The sequence below is a fragment of the Salvelinus namaycush genome, chromosome 3, assembly GCF_016432855.1.
Source record: "Salvelinus namaycush isolate Seneca chromosome 3, SaNama_1.0, whole genome shotgun sequence".
NCBI classification, from domain to species: domain Eukaryota; kingdom Metazoa; phylum Chordata; class Actinopteri; order Salmoniformes; family Salmonidae; genus Salvelinus; species Salvelinus namaycush.
In genome coordinates this window covers 74,406,771-74,432,021 of record NC_052309.1, presented here as the reverse complement: position 1 = coordinate 74,432,021, position 25,251 = coordinate 74,406,771, and the positions used below count along the sequence as shown (strand labels likewise).

Genomic DNA, 25,251 nt, shown 5'->3' with positions numbered 1-25,251 from the left:
TGCACGAAATAATAATGCACGTATTTGTTCCTTCAGTCATTAACACGCTGTTGAAGCAATGTTCATTTTGTATGTTCGTTAGGTATGCATGGTGTGATATTTGACATGGTACAAATGTTACAATAAGCTACCACAGAGTAACTGGTTAGATATCACAATTTGAAACACCCCCCATCTTGTGTCCAAAGTGGTGGGGCTTATTTGTATCATTATCTTCCTGGAAATATAGGTCATTGTTGGTTTAAAGTCTATTTTTGCCCTGTTCATGTCACCTGCATTGCTAATCTACATTCAAAAGATTTAATGAAATATTTAATAAAAATTCATGAAGATGTTATATTATCATATCAGGATTCCATTCATGTTGACCAAGCTTTATTATCAAATTGTGAATGTGAACACAACTCATTGAAAATGGTCTTGATTTTACATAAACATTTTTATTACAAATGGAAATATTGATTAGTAAATTGAACAAGTCATTGGTAATTAAATAGCCTGTCACTGTGATGTGGTGGTTGTAAAGAAAGCGGCATCCGTTAATAATCATAGATGTTTTATATCAAGCAGAAAATGACATACTATCTGACAATATGTACAGTATTGTGTTATTCTACTGGCACCTTCAACGTCCTCCTCTCCATGCTGCTCCGCCACGGTTTTTTCCTCCTCCTCCACCTCTCCCCCCCCCTCCACCACCACTACCAGCGCCACCTCTTACTTTCTTCCTCACACCGCTGGACTGCTCTGTGTCATCCCCCTCTTCTCCTCTGGGCCTCTTCCTCTTTTCTCCTTGTTCCTTCATTTCCTGAGAGGGAAAGAGGTTATCGTGACTGACTTCAGAGCTATTACAATGGATGACGACACTGCTGAAAAGACACTGATTGAGACTCACAATTCTGGCGAATCGCTGTGCCTCGCTCACTCTCTCCACCAGCATCATCACTTCCTCCTCCTGCGTGGGGAAGGCAGGCAGCTTCTTGCCAATCAGAGTTTCGATTCGCTGGAACAGCTCCACATCATACCTGAGAGGTTAATATGTCAATCAGAAGAAAATATTTGGACGAAGTAACCAATTTCAATAGGATTGGTTGAGATTGAGCATAAAGGTGGCCCTTACTGTGTGACAAATGTGATGGATTTTCCAGATCGTCCTGCTCTGGCGGTTCGCCCCACTCTGTGGATGTAGTCCTGAGAGCACACACACAATAAAACTTGCTCAGTTGGGTCCATCATTTGTGATAACATTGAAGAGACTGCAGACCAGGGAGAAACATCCACACAAGCAAGATTGTTACCTTTGAGTGAGTTGGGATGTCGTAGTTAATAACACAGTCTACATGTGGAATGTCCAGTCCTCTTGATGCCACGTCCGTCGCCAGCAACACAGAGCGAGACTTAGACTTGAACTTGTTCAACGACCCCAGACGTTTGTTCTGACCAACAGAGAAAGACATTATTTATACTTTCTTACATGCAGATTTCACTGATGTGTAAAACATTTGGAAGTGTTAGAGTATGATATTTGGAGTGAGTATGTTGGTAGACAGTAGTGTGTTTGGATAAGGGGGGTACCTGACTCATCTGCCCATGCAGGGGGATGGCAGTGATGCCCAAGTTCCTGAGCAGCAGCGCCACCCGCTGGGCATTGTTACACGTACTGCAGAAGATCATGAAGGAGTTCCCAGCCAGCTCGTTGATGATGGACACCAGGTAACAATCCTGGAGACACAGGCAGTTAACTTACAATCCAACACTAGCCATACACAGCCTCTGACTTCTCAGAGAAAAATTACCTTGATACCATTAGAACATCAAACTTCAAGTACCTTGTATTTGGAGGGTATGAAGACATAGTACTGTTGAAGTTTTTCTACTGTTGAGTATTTGGTGTTAACGGCACATTTAACTGGATCCTTCAAAGCTGCTCTCTGCAGCTTTGCGACCTTGGTAAATATAGAGACATAGAAGGGTTAGTGTGACAGGCCAGGTGTTTGGGATACTCTGACAAGTCTCAAATGAAGAGCTAAAAGGAATAGATAATAGGGGCTATTATGTGGGTACCTTCTTGGTCATGGTGGCAGAGAAGAGAAACGTGCGTCTGTCTCTGGGAATAACCTTTAGGATCTTGTCCACCTCAGTCTCAAAGTCCATGTTGAGGATCCGGTCTGCCTCATCCATCACCAGGAACTTCAGCGCTCGCAGTGAGAAGCCTTTGGTGTTCTCTAAGTGGTCTATCAACCGCCCAGGGGTGGCTGTTATGACATGCACGGTGAATACACAGTTAGTATCAACCAGGAATGCACTTAAAAGATGGTACCATATTATGCAACTGAAAGGGGTAGGTTGGATTAAGTTATTTTCTCACCAATGACAATGTGAGGTTTCTTGGCCAGGACCAGGGATTGGGACATCATGTCAATTCCTCCAACTATAACAGCTGAAACAGAAAAAAAGACGAGTTAAAACAGTCACATGACACTTGAGTTCCCTTAAATATGTTTCTACTCCTTCCAATGCCCACGTACCGGTCTTGACTCCGATGCTGGAGCCCAGGGCCTCAAACTGCTCTGCTATCTGGAAAGCCAGCTCTCTGGTGGGGGTGAGTATGAGTGTATGCAGCCTCTGAGCAGAAGCGAGGAGTGACTGCAGGATGGGCAGAGCAAACGCACCCGTCTTCCCTGAGCCAGTCTCTGCCAAGCCAATTACATCCTTTCCTGAGATAGGAGAGAAGTGCGTCGTGAGTGTACAAACAGACATGAGACCTTCCACCGAGAGGACAGGTCTTTACAAACCGTTTTATACATGGCACAAACAAGAACATTCACCCCCCTCCAACCAACTGAACTCACCTTGTAAGGCTACAGGTATTGCCTCTACCTGGATCTTTGTAGGAGTCTTCCATCCCAACTGTTCACAAGCTTCACACAGCACTTCAGTTACACCCTATATTAACAGATGCATGCCATAGCAGAAATATGTAAACGCGTTAGAATATGGAGTGCATATTACACATCTACACAAATAGCATGGCTGAATGCGCGCCCCATTTTTAAATGTCTGTCAATGACATCACATCATCTCACAGCTGTACCCAGCTCTCTACCTGGTGAACAGTAGGATTCTGAACTGTATGTTGGTGGTTGAAAGACAGTTAACTTGCTAACTTATCAGCGGTAGGTTGGTTTGTTGATGTGCTGTTAACTAACGTTAGCTCGCTTCCAAGCCGGCAAGCTTATCCACCATTTCCATTTAGCTAGCTAACGTTACTCACCAGATCCTTGAAGGTCTTCACTGGCTCATTCTTTTCAGTGATATTAACGTTACTGTTATCATCATCACTACTCGAATCTTCATCCTTTGCGTCATCTGTTTTTATCTCAACACTTTTCTCCGAGTCGTCCGCCATGCTTGTTTGCCAACGTGCCGTCTACGCTAAAGTGCGCATGTACGGAAATGGATAAGATTTCATGCTATGATTTCTGGGACTTGATGTTCCCCGCTGAATTTATAAATCATTCAAATTAATTGCAATGTTTAGACCACATTCAGTTGTCAAACGTTGTCGAACGTTGCAGATAGAAATGCCACGAATAGAGCTGATGTGATTCCTTATCCTACATAGCCTAGTTCTTCCATCTGAATGTTCCCAAAACGTTGCGTCCTGCTGAACGAGCCTGTTCATCATGGTGGTTTATTAATTTGTAGTCTGACTTATGAAAAGATACTTTAAAAAAAGATTGGACTGAAACTAGTTAATTGAGTTTAAGTATTTATTTAGTTGCAGGTCTAACCATTTCAGACAAGCATATGCACACTCATTTGGATTTTCCTACAAACACCTGACAAAACACCCCCTTCTTTCTTTGAAATCCATCACTTTTCTCAGTTCAAAAATAAAATAAACATTTGACAGTCATAAAAAAACACTAACTTTTTCACAAAGATTGAGCCAAATTATCATAGCCATGTACAGTAAGTTGGTAGGGAGGAGATTCTAGTCTCATTGTGAAAAACAAAGCCTTTCCGCTTCATTTAAAGGAACCAATGTGTTTCTGAACAGCATCTGCTTGATGGTATCACTAACACTTTCTTCATGACCCCTACTGTTCATTCCTTCTCAACACACCCACCCTTTTCACCCCGCAGCCCTTGTCAGTCTCAGAGGAGTCCCTCCATCTCCCTCATGAATGCCTCATACATCTGGTCCTTGGTCTTCATGTTGGGCTGAGAGACTGGGCCCATCTGAGTAGGGTTGGCCAACCCCATGGGGGCAGCCATCGACTGCTGCTTCTGGCCTCCCACCCTTTCCTCTCTTCTTCCTCTCTTTTCCATAGGCCCTCCTCCGCTCCCGGCCCCTTTATCCCTGCGCACCCTCAGCGCCGTGGGCACGAAGCGGGTGACCTCTGTCTTGGGGTTGATGATCTGGGGTTTGGCTGAGATGGTGGCTCCGCCACTCCCCTGGCCTGTTGCCAGATTGCTGCCTCCAGCTGAGACAGAGGTGATGTTGGCCCGCTTCTCGATGGTTGGTGCATGGTGGTGGCTGGTGGGGTTTGCGCCCAACGGCAGGGCACTTGTCCCCGGGGGAGGGGGCATCTGCATCCCTGGGCGCATGGACATAGGCATGGAGGGAGGGGGCAGCATGGAGGCATTGGGGTTGCTCTGGGAGCCATCTGGGTTGGAGCCGGGTTTCTGGCGGTGGACGATGCTGGGGGGAGCGCTGAGGACGTTGGAGTTAAGCGGCGGGGGGAAAAGAGAGAGGGGAGGGGCGAGTTGGCGTGGGGGGCCAGATCGTGGTGGAGGGGGGATGCCTACAGAAAGGGAGAAGAGAGGAGATTAGAGTGGGGGAAAATCCTGCTTTATTCCCATGCTTTGCGGCCCAAAATACATTTTACATTTATTTTAGCAGAGGTATGTGCCATGTTGACATATATTTTTATTACTGTTAACTTTGGGTACTGCTGAACTGTAGTTATGTTTAAAACATATGTATGTTTTGACAATGTTCCGTGTTTAAGGAGAAGGGATAAAGTCATATGAAATTCCAATAAAAGGCACAAAAATACATCCACACATACCTGGGGGAGCTGGGGGAGGCAGTCTGGGTGGAGGTCCCCGGGGTGGAGGACCAGGAGGGAGACCTGGAGGGGGGCCTGGGGGAGGGCCAGGGGGACGACCTGGTGGGGGTCCAGGGGGCAGTAGCCGGGGCATCGGCCCCCTTGGACCACCTAGCATACCAGGCGGCCTCAAAAATGGGGGAGCACCTTAGGATGATAAACAAGACATATCATATGACATATCACATCATAGTGCCTTGTTTTAGTAATTTAATAGTAATGAAGCAACGTCACACAAGATGACACTGTACTCCAATCATTACTACACATAAAACCAACTAACCGGGTGGAGGGCCGGGAGGCAGGCCAGAGGGCGGACCAGGAGGCCTCATTGGAGGAGCTGGTGGTGGTCCCAACGGTGGAGGCCCTGTTCCTGGTGGACCCTGCATGTGTAGAGGTGGTTGCTGTCCTCCCATTGGTCCAGAGGGTGGAGGCATGCGCTGATTGGGTATAAGATGAGATTGGTTGTCGCCTGGTGGTCCCCTATCCTCGATGTCTGAGTCGTCAGAGTCAGTATACTCCTCCTCAACTTCCTCTTCCTCCTCTTCATCTTCAGGGATGGACTGCCCTGTAGACAAATAATAAAGGGGGATGAGTGAGAAAAGGATGAAGGAAGAAAGTATAACCTAGTTCCCAAAGAGAAATCATCCACCAGCGAATACAAACCTCTTTAAAGGTCATTCTCCAAAATAGTGGCAACAATCCAATCATTCATCTGCATCATCAAGTCCTGCTGAAGTGTGGTAGTGGTGTTGTGTGCAGACTGAAGGACATACAGTACCTGCCATCCTAAGCATCATAGCCTGCAGAGGAGTGATGGCCTTTTTCTTCTTCACAATCCTCTTCTTCTTGCTCTTCTCCCTGGGTGCTGAGGGGGGCATGTCTGCAAACCGCACACTGCGTCCTGCAAAACATATCACACAACCAACCTCGTGTAAAACGCCATATCTGTGTTATCATTCTTTAAACTACAACACCAAGCAGTGCACAGACTTGAAGACAGAACCCAACACACTTGGGGTGATCAAGAAAGCACATATGCGGACAAGGCTCCGCCTCTCACCTGCATGTCTGTCCCCTCTGTCCTCCTCTCTGCCCTTCTCTCTATCGTCCTCCATCATCCTCTTGTCAACCTCGCCTCCGTCATCCCTCTCTCCTTCACTGTCCTCTTCAGAATCGCTGTCGTCTTCCTCCCCATCGTCTCCATCGCTCTCGCTCCCACTGTCCCTCTCTCCTCCCATCAGCATAGTGTCCATGGCTTTCTCCATGTCAGAGGCCTGGTTGGACAGATCTGGTTGTAGGCAGAGAAAGGTGGATTTGGATGCGAAAGTAGAATGAAGCATATTTATTCCTCCTGATCCCATGTGCAAACAAGCAGTAGTGAGGTGTGTGTGCAGTACCTGCGTCTGCTGCGAACTGGGCCCTGCGTGAGGCGTACAGCGCCAGGACCTGAGACGGTGGGGGGCCAGGTGGGGGACCTGGGGGTTTCCTACCAGGGGGTAACCGAGGGACGCCTGCCACCGCTGCAGACATGGAGGCACTGATCCCCTTACTGAGAGAGAAAGAGAGAGTGAGAGAGTGTTTACAGAGCAGCTGGTAGGGTTGTGGTATGGTCCATAGGAATGATACTGAGACAGCACTGTAAATTCAGGGGAGTGCCCACCTAAACGAGGAGCCCTTCTTCAGGATGGAGGGAGGCTGGGTCCCAGGCAGGGGGATGTCCTGGATCAGGATGCTGGAGGGGGCGTGGGGCATCTCTGGGAGTGGGATGCTATCCACCTCCACTAGTTCAGCATTCTAGTTGACAGAGCGAGGAAGAGAAAGAGTGAGTAGTGAACAACAGCAACAATTATGACATGATCTCAGCACTGCTCGGTTTATCTGTGCAATTCATACATGCTTATCAGCATAGCATACACACCTTGACTGAGTCGAAGTAGAGTGACAGCTTGCCGCGATTGCTCTCATAGTCCAGCTCCAGTTTGCGTAGCTCCTTGTAAGTGTCTGGGTTCTCTCTTTCGTACAAACGTACGATGCGCTCAAACGTCTCTCGTAGCTTCTTCCTCTTGTCCCTCAGCACCTTCTCATTCAGCAGCGGCTGCTGCACAGGGTTGAACTCTGGCACAGGAAAAAACAGATAGAGAATGGATGTGAACAGGAGAAAAGAAAATGATTAGCAAGATCTTTTTGGAAGACAAATAACAAACGCACAACCTTGTTTAAAACCCGTTTGCCATGGCTCACCCATTTCATCCAGCTTCTCCATGTCTTTGATGATCTGTCTGGGGTCCTTCATCTTCAGTACAGCTGTTCTCACCATCATCCTCTGCTTCTTGTTCTGTGGCGCAGCAAAGAAGAGCGCAGTGAGATTTATAGACAGATTACAAAGTCAACCTGTCATTGACATTCAACTTGTCAGCCAAGGTCTTACCTTCTTCAGCTCCCGTTTCCTGGCCTCCTTCCCTGAAGAGGAAAAGGCACCGCATTAAGTTTGATGTAGAACCTGTTACCTGACAGCTCTTCTACATTGATGCCTTTACTATTGTTCATAGTGCTGCTGAGCTCAATAACAGACACAGAAATGATTTTCCTTTCACAGACATGGGATCCCCTGAAGCTTAAGTAACAATGGGTGTCCACTGATGTGTTCATGCTCAAGTTGGGGTGAACGTATGATGTGAGCGGTTACATGATGACGGAAAGGGTGTGACGTTACTTACTGGCCTGGTCGGTGGGGTTCATGAACTTCCCACTCTTAGTGGAGGAGGTCGAACGTCGCCCCATGGTGATGGCGCGTCTCCTTCACCCTGCCAGGGAAGATACAGTATCAACTTATTGGAATCAGGAAAAAATCTATAAGTTATACTTCTAAGATAGCTGCTGGGATGGTGTAAATAAAACTAGGTTGCATTACACACTGCAATGTATATTCCAACCATGAGCCCCAGCATGCTCTGCTCTCGCTGAACAAAACTTTTTTTATGTGATTCCTAACCAATAGCTGTGCTGTGTAGACCTACGGTGGCAGTTCAGAGGGAGAGTCAGAGGCTTCTTCCAAAAAATGCACTCTTGCGCATGAACAGTGTTTCCCAACCCTGGTCCTTGAGTACCTCCAATAGTACACATTTCTATTGTAACCCTGGACAAGCATACCTGATTCAACTTGTCAACTAATCAGCAAGCACTCAATGAGGTGTGTTTGTCAAGGGCCACAACGAAACGGTGTACTGTTGGGAGTATTAGAGGACCAGGGTTGGGAAACACTGCTATAGCCTATGTTCAGTTAAGTTTGAGAAGGAGAGCGCAAAGATGAAAAGGAGGACTGGAGGTCAACTTTTATAGCTTGCTACTACAATAATTGATTTGATTAAAAACAAAATGTTTCTTCCCATGATGTAGGCCTATTTATCAGAGTTATTGACCTCGCAATAAGCCAGATTCGAGTAACTTACATTGTGGTGCTGAAACGAAGCAGCGGTACAATCAATCGGAAATGGACAGCTCATGGTGCTGAAAGCAGGCATAACTCATTTCAACAGTCTTAATTTTAATTAGTTTACTAACAACAAGAGGGCTTTGTGTTGGAGCCTATTTAAAAAAATAAGAGGTAGGCCCACCTGGTTGGCAGACTAACTTAGGCTATAGGCTGCTATGTCAATAGATTTGTTGGTCAATTCCACCATCCACTCTTTAAATAACAGCACTTCACTGACACGGAGGTAGGCTAAGTTAAAACCAAGACTCGAATTGATGGGGTATGAGATGGTATGCCATTGGCCTGCTTTTTATTAAAGAAAATGGCAAAAAATAAAAAAAACAGTTCTGATTATAGAAAGTCATCTATAACAGCGCTTTGGTCCGCGATGCTTTATGCTAGAAACAAGCTGTAAAATATCCAGGAAAGACGTGATTCCGATGTATATGGGGATATCATTGTTTCTAGCATAAAGACAAAAAATGTCCTTTGCTTGGGAAGTAATCTTATTCTGTCACTACCAATTGATTAAGTTATTCACTTTCTATACAATATAAGATGTTTAAACCCAGACAGCTTTTTGGTAAACGCTTGTGACTTTCTCTCGTTGGGTTGAGCTACGGAAGATGAGTAGCGAGCAGTTAAAGCTGCCATTTTTCTGCGTCGGTCGGTCTACTCTGTCTGGGGTGATAAGTTAGGCCTAACTTTGGAAAGCACCATGCTCAGATTCCTAATGAGGTCTCAGATTTTATTATTTGCAAACAGGGGCAGTTTCATTGCAAACAAGATACATTGATTTGGCATTGGATTAATATGATGATATGAACACACAGGCATATGTTCATTCTTAGCCTGTAATTTCGGAAATTGGTATGGTATTAAACAAATATTCATATTTAAGGCTCTGGTCTGTCCATGAAGTGAGGGTAAACGGTAGACATGTTCTCTGCTATCCACTCTGTTTTAATTATTATTTTCGGTATAGGGGAGGGTCACTCGTTTTTTGCGTTCAGGGAGGGTTTAGGTAAAATATATTTTGCTCTAGGGAGGGCCATCCATTTCCATTTCAGAGAGGTCCTTATTATAAATAACGTTCACTCTCTTGCTGCGATTAAACCGATAATGAATTGCCTTTTGGCATTGTGCTGGGAAACATACTTGTACATACAAGTTCGTCTCCCAGCACAATGTCACAAGACAATTATTGGTTGAATAGCAGCTAGTCAGAAGTATACGTTAACTAGTCCAAACTAACAACTAACGTTAGCTAAATTAGCTAGCAAAGCTGTACCAGTTCTAATGTTAGCTAGCTATATATAATGCAAATACTCAACAATATTAATTTGCTGAAATGTTAAATAGTTAGCTAGCTAGCAAAATGTGTAACCAACGGTAGCTCTATCGCCAAAGTCTGCAGGTTTCACATCAGCATAACGTTAGCTAGCTAAATTAGCCAGCCAACTAGCTCGATGAACAGGTAACGAAAAAGCTAACTTGAATTGACTCTACCTTTATCCACGTGAAAACTGTGGGCAGTGCGCCTTTCCCCTCTCTTACTTTCCAATCGGGTGAATTGCCAACTATAAATGTCGTTGCCTGTATCAAACTAATGTATGTGATACCCTTTTAGATCACACTGACATAAACGCTTTTGGCTAATTGATGCAGTCCACCATGTTTTGATTGCCGCGAGCTAGGGCGGATGTCTCGTGTGAGATCAACCGGAAACGCCAAAAAAGAAGGTCAAACAAAATACGCTCAACCCCCCCAGTGGCTGACCTAGTAGACTGCAGTTTTGCACTCAAAGTCTTTGCTTCATGTCTGCAGTTTTGGGTGAACCTGCTACCTTTGCTACTGCTACTGTTACGAATAGCCTACGCTTCAACCAAGTTCTCTTGCAGGTGAGTAGTGCCTTTTGCATTTTATTATACATTATTTTGTGGGTAGAATGGCCAGGTTAAACTAATCTTAAGGCAAGATGACCTTACATACAGTTGAAGTCGGAAGTTTACATACACCTTAGCCAAATACATTTAAACTCAGTTGTTCACAATTCCTGACATTTAATCCTTGTAAAAATGCCCTGTTTTAGGTCAGTTATGATCACCACTTTATTTTAAGAATGTGAAATGTCAGAATAATTGTAGAGAGAATGATTTATTTCAGCTTTTATTTCTTTCATCACATTCCCAGTGGGTCAGAAGTTTACATACACTCAATTAGTATTTGGTAGCATTGCCTTTAAATTGTTTAACTTGGGTCAAACATTTCGGGTAGCCTTCCACAAGCTTCCCACAATAAGTTGGGTGAATGTTGGCCCATTCCTCCTGACAGAGCTGGTGTAACTGAGTCACGTTTGTAGGATACTTGCTCGCACACACTTTTTCAGTTCTGCCCACACATTTTCTATAGGATTGAGGTCAGGGCTTTGTGATGGCCACTCCAATACCTTGACTTTGTTGTCCTTAAGCCATTTTGCCACAACTTTGGAAGTATGCTTGGTGTCACTGTCCATTTGGAAGACCCATTTGCGACCAAGCTTTAACTTCCTGGCGGATGTCTTGAGATGTTGCTTCAATATATCCACATAATTCTCCGGCCTCATGATGCCATCTATTTTGTGAAGTGCACCAGTACCTCCTGCAGCAAAGCATCCCCACAACATGATGCTGCCACCCCCGTGCATCACGGTTCGGATGATGTTCTTCAGCTTGCAAGCCTCCCCATTTTTCCTCCAAACATAACGATGGTCATTATGGCCAAACAGTTCTATTTTTGTTTCATCAGACCAGAGGACATTTCTCCAAAAAGTACGATCTTTGTCCTCATGTGCAGTTGCAAAATGTAGACTGGCTTTTTTATGCCGGTTTTGGAGCAGTGGCTTCTTCCTTGCTGAGTGGCCTTTCAGGTTATGTCGATATAGGACTCGTTTTACTGTGGATATATATACTTTTGTACCTGTTTCCTCCAGCATCTTCACAAGGTCCTTTGCTGTTGTTCTGGGATTGATTTGCATTTTTCGCACCAAAGTACGTTCATCTCTAGGAGACAGAATGCGTCTCCTTCCTGAGCGGTATGACGGCTGCGTGGTCCCATGGTGTTTATACTTGCGTACTATTGTTTGTACAGATGAACGTGGTACCTTCAGGTGTTTGGAAATTTCTCCCAATGATGAACCAGACTTGTGGAGTTCTACAATTTTGTTTCTGAGGTCCTGGCTGATTTCTTTTGATTTTCCCATGATGTTAAGCAAAGAGGCACTGAGTTTGAAGGTAGGCCTTAAAATACATCCACAGGTACACCTCCAATTGACTCCAATGATGTCAATTAGCCTCTCAGAAGGCCATGACATCATTTTCTGGAATTTTCCAAGCTGTTTAAAGGCACAGTGAACTTAGTGTATGTTAACTTCTGACCCACTGGAATTGTGATACAGTGAATTATAAGTGAAATAATCTGTCTGTAAACAATTGTTGGATGCACAAAGTAGATGGTGTCATGCACAAAGTAGATGTCCTAACCGACTTGCCAAAACTATAGTTTGTTAACAAGAAATTTGTGGAGTGGTGGAAAAACTAGTTTTATTGACGCCAACCTAAGTGTTTGTAAACTTCCGACTTCAACTGTAAATACGAACATTGGCAGTGATGACCAAGTTAAATGCCCCAGCCTTGGGATCATTTATGCAATTGAACAGGTAGATAGATATGTTTGTTCATGCAATATAAAATGCAATGTAGTCTAAATGTTTTCAGCTGTCATAGATGTTTTATATTCATGAAGGTGCTGAAGATCTGTACATGTAACTATTCTCTTTCAATATTTCAATAAGCAAAGTCAGTAATGTCAAGCCAATGGAACTTTTTGCTCCACAATAGTTGCTCCACTATTTTGGTATCAAGGTCTTTACCAGCCTTTGATACCACAGAGGTAATTTCTTCAGGTCTCCATTAGTGTGTAGCCTAATCTGTTTCTCATGTGTTCCCTTAAGGAAATTACAGATCTCACACAATGTATCATGTTATAACATTGTTAGAATATTGTTATGTAATATGAAATAATTTTATGAAAGACACATTGTTTAGATAATTTTATTGACCATACTACACTACAGAATATTACCAAATAGTTCTCTTGATAACTTCTCGTTGTCCTCTTTCTCTCTTTCTCTCTCGCTCTCCCTCTAACACCGTATCAATTTATACTTCATTTGTTTAGATTTATTCAGATGTTTCATCCTCAGAACATTACAACTATTTCTCTCCAAAAAGCCTTGCAGAATGGAAGTTGGTTTGTGCAGTGGGTTGACATCTAGTATGGGATTGGTCCATAGAATTCGGTGTAAGCAGCAATGATCCCAGCGGTGTCCATCATGTTCTCACACCAGTAGTTAAGCTCGCACACCTCCCTCAGACTGGGAATGAAGGGTTGGGCAGTTTCCATAAAATAAGAGGAAGAGGTGAAAGAAAAAAGGGGGTCGAAAAAAAACATAGATGAAAATCTAGATATTATCCAGTGTGAAGAAATAGGCTTATATAATTAACATTTCATTCCATGATAACAACAGGAAATTCCCTGAATATTTGAGCACATTTAATCTTAAATTAATCTTAAATGAAGTGGAAATTATGCATGTTCCCATACAAGCATTGATTAACAGCAAAACACATACACTGAGTGTACAAAACATTAAGAACACCTGCTCTTTCCATGATATAGACTGACCAGGTGAATCCAGGGGAGAGCTATGATCCCTTATTGATGTCACTTGTTAAAGCCACTTCAGTCAGTGTAGATGAAGGGGAAGAGACACGTTAAAGAGGGATTTTTAAAGAGGGATTGAGACATGGATTGTGTACTGTATGTGTTCCATTCAGAGGGTGAATGGGCAAGACAAGAGATTTAAGTGCCTTTGAACAGGGTATGGTAGTAGGTGCCAGACACACTGGTTTGTGTCAAGAACGGCAACACTGTTGGGTTTTTTACACTCAATAGTTTCCAGTGTGTATCAAGAATGGTCCACCACCCAAATTACATCCAGTCAACTTCGCACAACTGTGGGAAGCATTGGAGTCAACATGGGCCAGCATCCCTGTGGAACGCTTCCGACACCTTGTAGAAAAACAACCTTGTGTGCCAGGCTATCAGATGACAGACATGGGACAACAGTACGGTACCTCTCCAGCTGAGTCAGGGACAAGTCTGCAAGGGCAGTGCCGGCTCTCTTCTGTCGCACCAAAGTGGAGGCCAGGTCCTTCTTAACAAACACACCTGTAAGGTCATAGAACATATTCACTTTTTAAAACGAGAGAAATATAAACAAGTGTAATCACACTGCACTTAGAATAACCATGTTCAGTGCATCTACGACTGGTCATCAACATTACAGTACACACAATCAGACCACTGCCATTCTGGTACCAATTATCCTACTGATGTCTCTTACCCACTCTTTTCTCACTAGCAGGCTTTGAGGCAGTGGAGGTAGAGGAGTCTGTGTAGAGAGGAAACAGTATTGTACATGATTCATCATCTCGATCTGAAAACACAATTACAACATGTACATGTTTTATTTATTCTTTAACATTTATATGAAGTTTCATTATTTATTTGATTATTTTCCATTCCATTTATGCTGAAATCCTTAAAAGAGTTGCACATTTGCAAAACCTTGACTAACGCTGTCGCTCTATCTCTGCTCTTACCTCCAATAGAGTGGCACACACATGCCAGAGCACAGAGGACAAGGATGGCCAAGGTCTTCATCTTTCTCTTTGCTGTTGGTTCACGATCTGGACGATCAACAAGTATGAGATTTAGACTGTTCTGTCTTGCTTGTCTCTCTCACCAGTACATGAACACACACTCAGATTATAGTTATGACCCTCACAATATCTTGAGTTTGTGATTGGTTGAGGAATCATGTATCATACACCCACAAGCAACAGCAAATGTACACTGGCACATGAACAGATACACACACACACACACACACACACACACACCCTGAATTCTCAAATAATTTTGCATATATTCTAAACATTCAAAAAAACCTTCTACATTTATGCTTCATCATATTTTTTGGTGAGGTCATGCTTTTTAAAAAAAACAGTTTTTTAAAAACCCCATGAAAAAATTGTGTTACACCTTTTATACTTAACTGTTGTAAAAACATATGTACATGTCTCTAATAATTCCCACACCTACAGTGGGGGCCCGATATTTACACCCTTGATGAAGATGAAATAAATAATTATATTACTGAGTTAAATTGTATGCTCCGAAAATGTGGAAATTAAATAATTATATTACTGAGTTAAATTGTATGCTCCAAAAATTTGGAAATGCTATTATTTTATACTAATACACAGTGGTGTAAAAAGTACCTAATTGTAATACTTGAGTACAAGTAGAGATATCTTAATAGAAAATGACTAAAGTAAAAGTGAAAGATCTCCAGTAAAATACTACAAATACAAAAGTATTTGGTTTTAAATATACTTAAGTATCAAAAGTAAATGTAATTGCTAAAATATACTTAAGTATCAAAAGTAAAAGTATGAATCATTTCACGTTCCTTATATTATGAAGCAAACCAGATGGCACTATTTAGATTTTTTAATGGATAGCTAGGGGCACACTCCAACACTCAGACATAATTTACAAACATAGCATGTGTGTTTAGTGAGTCTGCCAGATCAGATGCAGTAGGGATGACCAGGGGGGTTCTCTTGATAAGTGTGTGAATTGGATAATTTCCCTGTCCTGCTAAGCATTCGAAATGTAACAAGTACTTTAGGGTGTCAGGGAAAATGTTTTGAGTTAAAAAATACATTCTTTTCCTTAGGAATGTAGTAAAAGTAAAAGTTGTCAAAAATGGAAATAGTAAAGTAAAGTACAGATGCCCAAAACAACTACTTAAGTAGTACTTTAGTATTTTTTACTTAAGTACTTTACACCACTGCTAATACAATTCTTCAGAGAAAGAGATTTTGTTTAACAAGTAATACTTTTTTTCTCAAAAAGATAGGGGTCAAAACTATTGACATCCCTGTTTTCAGTACCTTTCAATACCTCACCTTGCTAGGATAATGGCAATGAGGCATTTTTTTATGAGTTGGAAAACAAAACATATTGGGAGGGATCTTAGACCATTCCTCCATACATAATCCTTCCAGATCCTTGATATCCTTCATCTGTGCTTATAGACGGCCCTCTTCTATTCAAACCACAGGTTTTCTATGGATTTCAAGCCTAGAGAATAAGATGGCCATTCCAAAATGTTGATTTTGTAGCCAATTAACCATTTCTTTGTGGATGTTGACATGTGCTTGGGGTTATTGTCTTGCTGGAAGATCCACTTGCTGCCAAGTTTCAACCTCCTGGCAGAGGCAACCAGTTTTTGGCTAAAATGTCTGTGTACTGGGTAAAGTTCATGATGACGTTGACCTCAGCAAGGGCCCCAGGATCAGTGGAAGAAAAATAGCCCCATAACATTCAAGATCCACCACCATATTTTACAGTTGGTATGGGGTTCTTTTCTGCTTATGCATTCTCAATTCGACGCCAAACCCACCACTGGTGTACGTGGCCAAAGAGCTCTGTTTTCATGTCATCTGACCATAGCACTGATTCCAATACAAGTGACAATGCTGTTTAGCAAACTCCAGGCGTTTACATTTGTTGGATGACATGAAAATAGAGAAAGAAAATGTCCCCATTTTTTTTGTTGCGTACAATATAGCTCAGTATTTGAATTATTTATTTTATACAGTCATTTTTGCTCATCTTTATCAAGGGTGTCAATAATTTCGGACCCCAATGTGTACAGACAACATTCCTTTAAATGTGCAGTACCACCAGACAACCTCAAGAGGTCCGAGTTTTACAGCATGCCCACACGACATCCTATTCAAACCACTAGCTACTGGTTGATAAAACCATATGATATTAATTGAACAAGAAGAGAAACCGACATTCGTCATTATGTGACAGACTTTTGATCAGAGGTTTTGCTTTTTTATAACAAACCACAGTGATTTCCTATATGAAGAAACTGAAAGCAATTTTTAGATTGATTGTTGATTGTACATTCATTCACCAGTGATACACATGGTATGGTATATCCAGTGCCTGTATGGAGCATTGATAGGCATATAAAAACTAAAACACATATATTGTTCAACTACTGAAGTAGAACAAAATTCTATTCTATTCGGCTCCATTCTATTCTGCTCCATTCTTTTCTATTCTGCTCCATTCTATTCTATTCTGCTCCATTCTATTCTATTCTGCTCCATTCTTTTCTATTCTGCTTCATTCTATTCTATTCTGCTCCATTCTATTCTATTCTGCTCCATTCTATTCTATTACTTGTTGCCTTTTCCCCACTCATGTTCAACTTCTTAAGTAGCACATTATTGCTTAACAGCATTGCAGAATGTAGAGACCTCACCCTTAAGGGGTGTGTAAAGACCTTATTGAAAGACCTCACCTTTAAGGGAAATGTCCCTCTATATTTTGCTCTCTCAGTTTCTTTCCAAGTCGGACTTCTGGAACGCTGAAGTGGTCTTGACAATGTGGGGTGTAATTTCAGCGTCTGGGTCAGTGCTGATGTCGTTCCTCCATGTAGGGACAAAGTTCAAAAATCTATCCTAGCAAAGCCATAATTATGAACATTTTGGTTCTGCGGAATCACAAAAAAACATCAGTGTGACAGGGAGTGGTGGAAAAAATACCCAATTGTCGTACTTGAGTAAAAGTATAGATACCTTAATAGAAAGTTACTCAAGTAAAAGTGAAAGTCACCCAGTAAAATACTACTTGAGTAAAAGTCTAAAAGTATTTGGTTTTAAATGTACTTAAGTATCAAAAGTAAATTGAATTGCTAAAATATATCAAAAGTAAAAGTATAAATCATTTCAAATTCCTTATAATAAGTAAAGCGGACGACACCATGTTCTTATTTTTTAAATGTACGGATATTCAGGGGCACACTCCAACACTCAGACCTTATTTAAAAAAGATGCATTTGTGTTTAGTGAGTCCGCCAGACCATAGGCAGTAGGGATGACCATGTGTTCTCTTGACAAGTGCGTGAATTTCACAATTTTCCTGTTCTGCTAAGCATTCAAAATGTAAGGAGGACTTTGGGTTGTCAGGGAAAATGTATGGAGTAAAAATAACAATATTTTCTTTAGGAATGTAGTAAAGTAAAAGTTGTCAAAAATATAAATAGTAAAGTAAAGTACAGATACCCCAAAAAACGACTTAAGTAGTACTTGAAAATATATTTACTTAAGTACTTTACACCACTGTTCGTGGGTGTGCCATGACCAGATCCAGTGTCCTGCTTGTGTCTCTCTCGTCTTCTAGAGACTGACTTTCACTGTGTTCAGATGACCTCTGGTTCTTATGGTACGGTAAGGAGCTGCATCTTGTCTACAAAAACACTGACTACTTATTTTTGTATGTGACCTGGAAATGAATATTTTCTATTGATACCATTGATGCTCCCATTTACAAAAGTTAGGGAAATAAATTACCAAAAATATGTACATTTACATTCCAAAAGTGGAAGACGAGGCCGTACAAACTACTGGATAATCAAACAAATAGTAACTGACTTTGAACATAATTTACACTTACAGTTTAAAAACAGGTGCAAACTTTGTCATGCTGGTGCAAAAATGTAGCTTCCCTTGGCTTTTATTGTTTCCACACTACATTTTTCTGATTTGTTGCTACCACACTGGTTAAACTGGGACAGCTATTAGCGTTCACACATCTGCTCCCTATTCAAAATCCTATTCAGCTGAAATCTGGCAACACGTGGAACCAAATGAGGTGGAATTCTGTAGCCCACAAGTAAGGTTACTAAGCCCCTCTGAGGAATATCGTGACACCATAGGATTTAGACAATGAATGTAAGAAACTCTTCAAAAACACTTTTTAATACATAAATACATAAATACATATGGGTTAGACATAGGCTGTTGTCTTAGTGTGGATGGAAAAAGGGAACAATGGAGGTGGGTGTGAAGCTAATCTTCACAAACACAGATTTCTGAAAGCAGTTATTCTTTGAGGGTGTGGTGATTGTGAGTAGGCTATAAATGTATACAATAAATGGAGCTTGAATTATATAAATGCGCAAGATTATTGGATCACTATATACGTAATTGATTTACTGATATGTTTTCATATATTTGTCATATCTCTTTTACTGTTACATCACCGAACCAATATCCTATTATGTTATGTTAGAGTGTGTTGAATGAGCGTACAGTAAATCAATAGCAGGAACAATTGCTATGATAAGATGGACAGGAACTCAGAATCCACGGGTCCCCGTCGTGCCTGGATTCCTGGCTCCAAAATATCTCTGATAGGCCAGCTGGTAACCATAGCGATGGGCAAAGAAGCGACAGGGAGAGTAGTCTTCACATGTCTCTGTGCGCCTCTCCGCTGGAGACTTCATTGTTCTGAAACACAGACACAAGTCAACTACAATCATAGTCAACCATTATGAAACACAGATAAACAAAGAACACAGAGGCCTACAATGCCTTCAGAAACTATTCATATTCCTTGACTTTTTACACATTGTGTTGTGTTACAGCCTGAATTCTAAATGGTTTAAATTGATATTTTTTCTAAAAACATGTTTTTAGAAATGTTAGCAAATGTATTGAAATTTAAATACAAAAATATATATTTACATAAGCATTCACACCCTTGAGCCAATACATGTTAGAATCAGCTTTGGCAGCAATTACAGCCGCGAGTCTTTCTGGGTAAGTCTCTAAGAGCTTTGCACACCTGGATTGTACAATATTTGCCCATTATTCTTTTCAAAATTCTTCAAGCTCTGTCAAAAGAGTTATTGATCATTGCTAGACAACCATTTTCAAGTCTGGCCATAGATTTTCAAGCAGATTTAAGTCGAAACTGTAACTCGGTCACTCAGGAACATTCACTGTCTTCTTGGTAAGCAACTCCAGTGTAGATTTGGCCTTGTGTTTTAGGTTATTGTCCTGCTGAAAGGTGAATTAATCTCCCAGTGTCTGGTGGATGTCACGACTTCTGCCGAAGTCGTTGCCTCTCCTTGTTCGGGCGGTGTTCGGCGGTCGACGTCACCGGTCTTCTAGCCATCATCGATCCATTTTTCATTTTCCATTGGTTTTGTCTTGTCTTCCCACACACCTGTTTTCAATCCCATCCATTACCTCTTGTGTATTTAACCCTCTGTTTCCCCTCATGTCTTTGTCAGAGATTGTTTCTTGTTAGTATTGTTTTTTATGTGTATAGGTGCGCGACGGGTCTTCGTACCCATATTTTGTTTGTTTGTTTCTTATTAGTGTTACGGAGCATGTATTTGGACTTTCATTAAAAGACTCCATTTTACACTCCGTTTGACTCTCCTGCGCCTGACTTCCCTGCCACCTATACACACGACTCTGACAGTGGAAAGCAGACTGAACCAGGTTTTCCTCTAGGATTTTTTTTTCCTGTACTTAGCTCCATTCCGTAAATGTTTTATCCTGTAAAACTCCCCAGTCCTTAATGATTACATGCATACCCATAACATGATGCAGCCACCACTATACTTGAAAATACAGAGAGTGGTACTCAGTAATGTGTTGTATTGGATTTGCCCCAAAAATAACACTATGTATTCAAGACAAACAGTTAATTGCTTTGTTTTGCAGTTTTACTTTAGTGCCTTGCAAACAGGATGCATGTTTTGGAATATTTGTGTTCTGTACAGACTTCCTTCTTTTCGCTTTGTCAATTAGGTTAGTATTGTGGAGTAACTACAATGTTATTGATCCATCCTCAGTTACTCCTATCACAGCCATCTCTGTAACTGTTTTAAAGTTACCATTGGCCTAATGGTTTCCTTCCTCTCCGGCAACTGAGTTAGGAAGGACGCCTGCATCTTTTGTGGTGACTGGGTGTATTGATACACCATCCAAAGTGTAATTAATAACTTCACCATGCTCAAAGGGATATTGAATGTGTGCTTTAAAAAAAAAAAAAAAAAAACATCTACCAATAGGTGCCCTTCTTTGTGAGGCATTGGAAAACCTCCCTGATCTTTGTGGTTTAATCTGTGTTTGAAATTCCCTGCTCGACTGAGGGACCTTACAGATAATTGTATGTGTGAGGTAAGGAGATGAGGTAGTCATTCAAAAATCATGTTAAAACCTATTATTGTACACTGAGTGAGTCCATGAAACTCATTATGTGGCTTTTTTTTAGCACATTTTTACTCCTAAACTTATTTAGGCTTAACATAACAAGGGGTTGAATAGTTATTGATTCAAGACATTTCAGCTTTGACATTATGGGGTATTGTGTGTAAGCCAATGATCGTGTGTGTGGTACCTCCTGTAAGTGCTGCCTCTTGATGGAGTGTTGTAGGCGCTTCCCCTCTGTGGACTCTGTGGGTTGATGAATGAGTTGGCTCGGTATGGACTGACAAACACATCTGGAATGTAATGGAATTAAATAAAACCATTTTATTAGAAGAAATTACCCCCATCTCAACAGGGGCGGGCATACAGATTTCAGTGACAAAATCATATTGAATTCACTGAATGGCCTAGTTGTTCTGGAATTCTAAATCAGATTAAATTAAATAAAAAATTTACAAATATAGTGTTTTTATAATACATCAAATGTGTGGGAATGTTCTACTGCCATAAGAATCTGAAGGTCAATCACCTTCAAAGGATTCTGTGCTTTCTTGAGAATCTGTGGAAAAGAAGGGGAAAGTTATTAGTGACTTATCACTATAGATCACCAGGTTTACTAAAAAGATTCTGAATTGACGTAGTGTTGATTTGTAGAAATGTACCGTAGCAGACGCAGAGAGAGATGGTGACACACAGGGCCACACACTGGAGGAGAGTCCTCATCCTCACTCTGGCTGTCTGTCGGTCTCTTGGTCTGCTGGAGAGAAGACTGATGTTAAAATGTGTCATAATACCACCACCACCACGAGAGAAAGAAGGCATGGAGGGAGCACATGACGTTACTGTACGTTAGGGACTGTGACAGCTATTAAACAAGTGAACTGGTGGTAAAGATTCTACATGGGTCTGTATGTGGGTTCATGTACATGTTAACACAGCCATAAATCCATTGACTACACACTATTTCTCAATGTCAACAAAAATAATAATATCTAGGCCTATACATTTATGTATTTCCAGAGTAGAGGGCAAACAAACAAATTCCCCAAAAAGTATTTAACCCCTTTCTAATTTTCTCTACTTTGGAATATTTCTGTTACTGAATGTTATCAGATCTTCAACCAAAACCTAATATTAGATAAAGGCAACATGAGTGAACAAATACCAAAACAATTACATACTTATTTAATTTATTTCATAAATAAAGTTATGCAACACCCAATGCCCCTGTGGGAAAGAGTAATTGCCCCCTTACACTCAACAACTGGTTGTGCCACTTTGAGCTGCAATGACTCCAACCAAATGCTTCCTGTAGTTGTTCATCAGTCTCTCACATCGCCGTGGAGGAATTTTGGCCCACTCTTCCATGCAGAACTGCTTTAACTCAGCAATATTTGTGTGTTTTCAAGCATAAACTGCTTGTTTTAAGTCCTGCCACAACATCTCAATTGGAATTAGGTCTGGACTTTGACTAGTCCATTCCAAAACTTCAAATTTGTTGCGTTTTAGCCATTTTCATGTAGACTTGATTGTGTGTGTTGGATCATTGTCTTGCTGCATGACCCAACTATGCTTCAGCTTCAGCTCACAGATGGATGGCCTGACATTCTCCTGTAGAATTCTCTGATACAGAGCAGAAATCATAGTTCCTTCTATTAAGGCAAGTCGTCCAGGTCCTGAGGCAGCAAAGCATCCCCAAACCATCACACTACCACCACCATGCTTGACCGTTGGTATGAGGTTCTACTGTGGAATGCAGTGTTTGGTTTTCGCCAGGCATAATGGGACCCGTGTCATCCAAAAAGGTATACATTTGACTCATCTGTCCATAGAACATTCTTCCAAGATTCTTGATGATCATCCAGGTGCTTCCAGGTGTTTTTTGGCAAACCTGAGTCAACGTTTTGGATGGGTCCCGTCTGTTGAAGATCTGAAACGAAGACTTGAAACGAGCAGTTCATGCTTGAAAACTATTTTATTCGAGTCTAAGCCCTGTCTAAGCCGAGGGGGGTTCTAAGCTAACTTATGAATTGTTTTAAGATGACCATACCAATGATTATTTAGCTATTTGAATTTTAAGACCCCTTAAGGTATCAAAGAAATATATACAATTATTGGATGAAACATTGAATGTGTCATTACTGCTATTAGCCAATAGAAACACATTGAATAACAGATTCACTACATGGAACAACATATAGTCCCCCCAAAAAATCTAAAGGAAGTTTGTTCTGAAGTGTCTGTCCTATAGCTGAGAGATATAAAAAAGATCAGGAAACCCTTTTTATTTATCCCCTTATTTTAGGCACTAAACTATCTCCATATATACTTCCATTAAACTGGTATAAACTGGTATTTGTAAACTCAGGTTCTCTTTGTAGGTTTTGGTTGAAGATCTGATAACATTCAGTATCAAAAATATGCAAAAATAGAGAAAATCAGAAAGGGGGCAAATACTTTTTCACGGCACTGTATATGGGTATACTGTAGTAACTAGTCAGTGCCATTGCTGAATGATGGGGGAGGGAGAAAAACAGTCATAGTGCTGGCAGCAATGGAGCAGTGACACACACACACCTAACCTTAACCAAAAAACCTAACCTTAACCCTAAACCTAACCCTAGCTCCTATCCCTAAAACTAACCCTAGCTCCTAACCCTAAACCTAATTCTAATTCTAAACCTAACACAAATTTTAACCTTAACCCTAAACCCCCTAGAAATAGCATTTGACCGTGTGGGGACCAACAAAATGTCTCCAGTTGGTCAAATGTTTGTTAGTTTACTATTCTTGTAGGGACTTTTGGTCCCTACAAGTATAGTTAAACACACACACACACACACACACACACACACACACACACACACACACACACACAGTGATCTTGCCAGGTTTTTGACACCTGTACAAATAGTCAACAAGACCCCAACCTTCCAAACAAAAACCCCCACATTCACCCACATCCATGTGCCCCATGGCAGACCCTCTCTGTCGCCTCCTGTGTTTATAGGGTTTGGATGACAACCTGGTACAACGCCCCTTCTTTACATACCCAACGGCACACGTCACCCCCCAGGCATGGGGCACAGCTGGCCCACAGGGAGGGAGCTCACAGACCTTACAGGCAAAAGGGTTACGAGGATATTAATGAGTGTGTGTGTGTGTGTTAGTGAGGTGCTGACAGCATCGTCTGCAGCCTTTTATGCACGTCTGCAGCCTGGCGAACACACAGCAGGCCCTGAGACCCCCCCCCCCCCCTCCACCCCAGGCCAGAATGTGCTAACCCGCAGAACTGCACCACCAGGCTAATGACCCCTATTCACTCAGCACTCAGTAGCACATCAAATAAACTGAAGGCTGTACCCATGCATCTCACTGTATCACTATTTTAATGGATCAAAGTCTCTATGTTTTGTTATTTACAGTCACACTTAATTTTAGGCTGCAAAAAGTGACAGCCAATATTTATACCTAAACATTAACCTCCTTTATGGGATTTCTGTTGGAGTTATGTCAAAGTTACCAATATCAAATGTATATCTTGTTTTTAATATATTGTGGATAGTATATTGTTATGTAGCTATAAACCTATGAGATAGTTGTACTTACCCTAAGAAGATAGTTATGGTGTCAACTCTCTGGTAAAGTCTCTTTCACAATCTCCCTCTCTCTCCCTCTGGGGATATTTCTTTATTCTGTATAGCAAGGCTTTTATACTTTTATACCTCTTCTCCCCCCACCCGTCTGTTTCCCCCTACTCCCTCTTTCTCAGCCCTCCCTCTCTCTTTCTCCTCCCTTCTTCTTACTATCAGCCCATTCCACCTCCTCAATCAGACCACACTTAACTCACTCTCTCCCTCTCTCTTCTATAAACATACTCACACGTTCGCTGAAAAACAGATTATGGAAAGGTGGAGTGGAATGAAGCAAAACAGACAGGGTGTAAACAGAGAATGAGAGAGGGATGGAGGAGAGGAATAGAGAGGAAGGCCAGTAGCGGAGTTACCTGCTCTATCACAGCTACCTGACAATATTTACTGCTGTTTATCAACATGACAGCATGGTATGAAAAGAGCAAGTAACATACAAACTCCACACGGACTGACTCCACTATTTATCATCAACACTTCACGAAAATGTCATGTAGAATTTTCACTGTAGTGCCAGTCCTTGTCCTTTCATGTTTTTGACTGCCAAAACAGTGTTCTTAACTGCATAGTGGGGTGATGCATTTATTATACTAATCATATATCTAGGGCTATTTGAGTATAGTTCTACAGTTGGTTGTATGTAATAACCTCTTTAGATTTCAGCTCAGATGAGAATACAAATCCCTTATGCAACCTCACTTAAGGTTTCCTTATATAACCTCACTTAAGTTGGAATGTTCTAGGAATAACTCAGTGAAACCAGACCTGCCCAAAGGGAAACAAACAGAAGATGAAGAGCCGGACGGATA

General features: G+C 41.6%; 4 protein-coding genes across 6 annotated transcripts; all 4 read right to left on the bottom strand.

The window, feature by feature from the left end:
* Positions 1-358: 358 nt before the first annotated feature.
* On the bottom strand, positions 359-3,423 carry LOC120044585 (probable ATP-dependent RNA helicase DDX47). The gene is made up of 11 exons (XM_038989252.1): positions 3,275-3,423; positions 2,853-2,946; positions 2,529-2,717; positions 2,369-2,440; positions 2,065-2,255; positions 1,830-1,946; positions 1,576-1,722; positions 1,299-1,436; positions 1,121-1,191; positions 896-1,025; positions 359-808 (listed from the first exon to the last, which is right to left on the bottom strand). Exons 1-11 carry the CDS (start codon positions 3,407-3,409, stop codon positions 626-628), a joined length of 1,467 nt encoding a protein of 488 aa, XP_038845180.1. The 5' UTR covers positions 3,410-3,423; the 3' UTR covers positions 359-625.
* A 336-nt stretch (positions 3,424-3,759) lies between these two features.
* On the bottom strand, positions 3,760-10,290 carry LOC120038194 (WW domain-binding protein 11-like). The gene is made up of 12 exons (XM_038984057.1): positions 10,102-10,290; positions 7,838-7,924; positions 7,549-7,580; positions 7,362-7,455; positions 7,039-7,235; positions 6,781-6,914; positions 6,518-6,669; positions 6,181-6,408; positions 5,899-6,021; positions 5,401-5,685; positions 5,079-5,264; positions 3,760-4,811 (listed from the first exon to the last, which is right to left on the bottom strand). Exons 2-12 carry the CDS (start codon positions 7,899-7,901, stop codon positions 4,162-4,164), a joined length of 2,145 nt encoding a protein of 714 aa, XP_038839985.1. The 5' UTR covers positions 7,902-7,924; positions 10,102-10,290; the 3' UTR covers positions 3,760-4,161.
* Positions 10,291-12,693: 2,403 nt separating this feature from the next.
* Positions 12,694-14,535, bottom strand: LOC120044584 (osteocalcin-like). 2 transcript variants are annotated; one of them, XM_038989250.1, is made up of 4 exons: positions 14,298-14,535; positions 14,039-14,131; positions 13,770-13,863; positions 12,694-13,006 (listed from the first exon to the last, which is right to left on the bottom strand). In XM_038989250.1, exons 1-4 carry the CDS (start codon positions 14,356-14,358, stop codon positions 12,904-12,906), a joined length of 351 nt encoding a protein of 116 aa, XP_038845178.1. In that variant the 5' UTR covers positions 14,359-14,535; the 3' UTR covers positions 12,694-12,903. The 2 variants fall into 2 exon arrangements, with proteins under 2 accessions (XP_038845178.1, XP_038845179.1); XM_038989251.1 differs by having other exon boundaries at positions 14,039-14,086; positions 14,298-14,531.
* A 3,989-nt stretch (positions 14,536-18,524) lies between these two features.
* Positions 18,525-24,522, bottom strand: LOC120044583 (matrix Gla protein-like). 2 transcript variants are annotated; one of them, XM_038989248.1, is made up of 5 exons: positions 24,402-24,522; positions 21,455-21,546; positions 21,322-21,351; positions 20,983-21,085; positions 18,525-19,076 (listed from the first exon to the last, which is right to left on the bottom strand). In XM_038989248.1, exons 2-5 carry the CDS (start codon positions 21,513-21,515, stop codon positions 18,926-18,928), a joined length of 345 nt encoding a protein of 114 aa, XP_038845176.1. In that variant the 5' UTR covers positions 21,516-21,546; positions 24,402-24,522; the 3' UTR covers positions 18,525-18,925. The 2 variants fall into 2 exon arrangements, with proteins under 2 accessions (XP_038845176.1, XP_038845177.1); XM_038989249.1 differs by having other exon boundaries at positions 21,455-21,549; positions 24,402-24,508.
* Between the last annotated feature and the right edge of the window lie 729 nt (positions 24,523-25,251).

Coding starts and splice junctions, on each gene's coding strand:
- LOC120044585 (XM_038989252.1), bottom strand. CDS start 3,409: ATGGCGGACGACTCGGAGAAAAGTGTTGAGATAAAAACAGATGACGCA. Junction 1,723..1,829: donor TCATACCCTCCAAATACAAG/GTACTTGAAGTT, acceptor CTGTGTCTCCAG/GATTGTTACCTGGTGTCCAT. Junction 809..895: donor CACAGCGATTCGCCAGAATT/GTGAGTCTCAAT, acceptor TTTCCCTCTCAG/GAAATGAAGGAACAAGGAGA.
- LOC120038194 (XM_038984057.1), bottom strand. CDS start 7,901: ATGGGGCGACGTTCGACCTCCTCCACTAAGAGTGGGAAGTTCATGAAC. Junction 6,409..6,517: donor CCAGTTCGCAGCAGACGCAG/GTACTGCACACA, acceptor GCCTACAACCAG/ATCTGTCCAACCAGGCCTCT. Junction 5,686..5,898: donor TATGATGCTTAGGATGGCAG/GTACTGTATGTC, acceptor ATTTGTCTACAG/GGCAGTCCATCCCTGAAGAT.
- LOC120044584 (XM_038989250.1), bottom strand. CDS start 14,358: ATGAAGACCTTGGCCATCCTTGTCCTCTGTGCTCTGGCATGTGTGTGC. Junction 13,864..14,038: donor TGCTAGTGAGAAAAGAGTGG/GTAAGAGACATC, acceptor ATGACCTTACAG/GTGTGTTTGTTAAGAAGGAC. Junction 13,007..13,769: donor TCCCTGACTCAGCTGGAGAG/GTACCGTACTGT, acceptor CTTCATTCCCAG/TCTGAGGGAGGTGTGCGAGC.
- LOC120044583 (XM_038989248.1), bottom strand. CDS start 21,515: ATGAGGACTCTCCTCCAGTGTGTGGCCCTGTGTGTCACCATCTCTCTC. Junction 21,086..21,321: donor AAGCACAGAATCCTTTGAAG/GTGATTGACCTT, acceptor ATTACATTCCAG/ATGTGTTTGTCAGTCCATAC. Junction 19,077..20,982: donor AGAGGCAGCACTTACAGGAG/GTACCACACACA, acceptor TCTGTGTTTCAG/AACAATGAAGTCTCCAGCGG.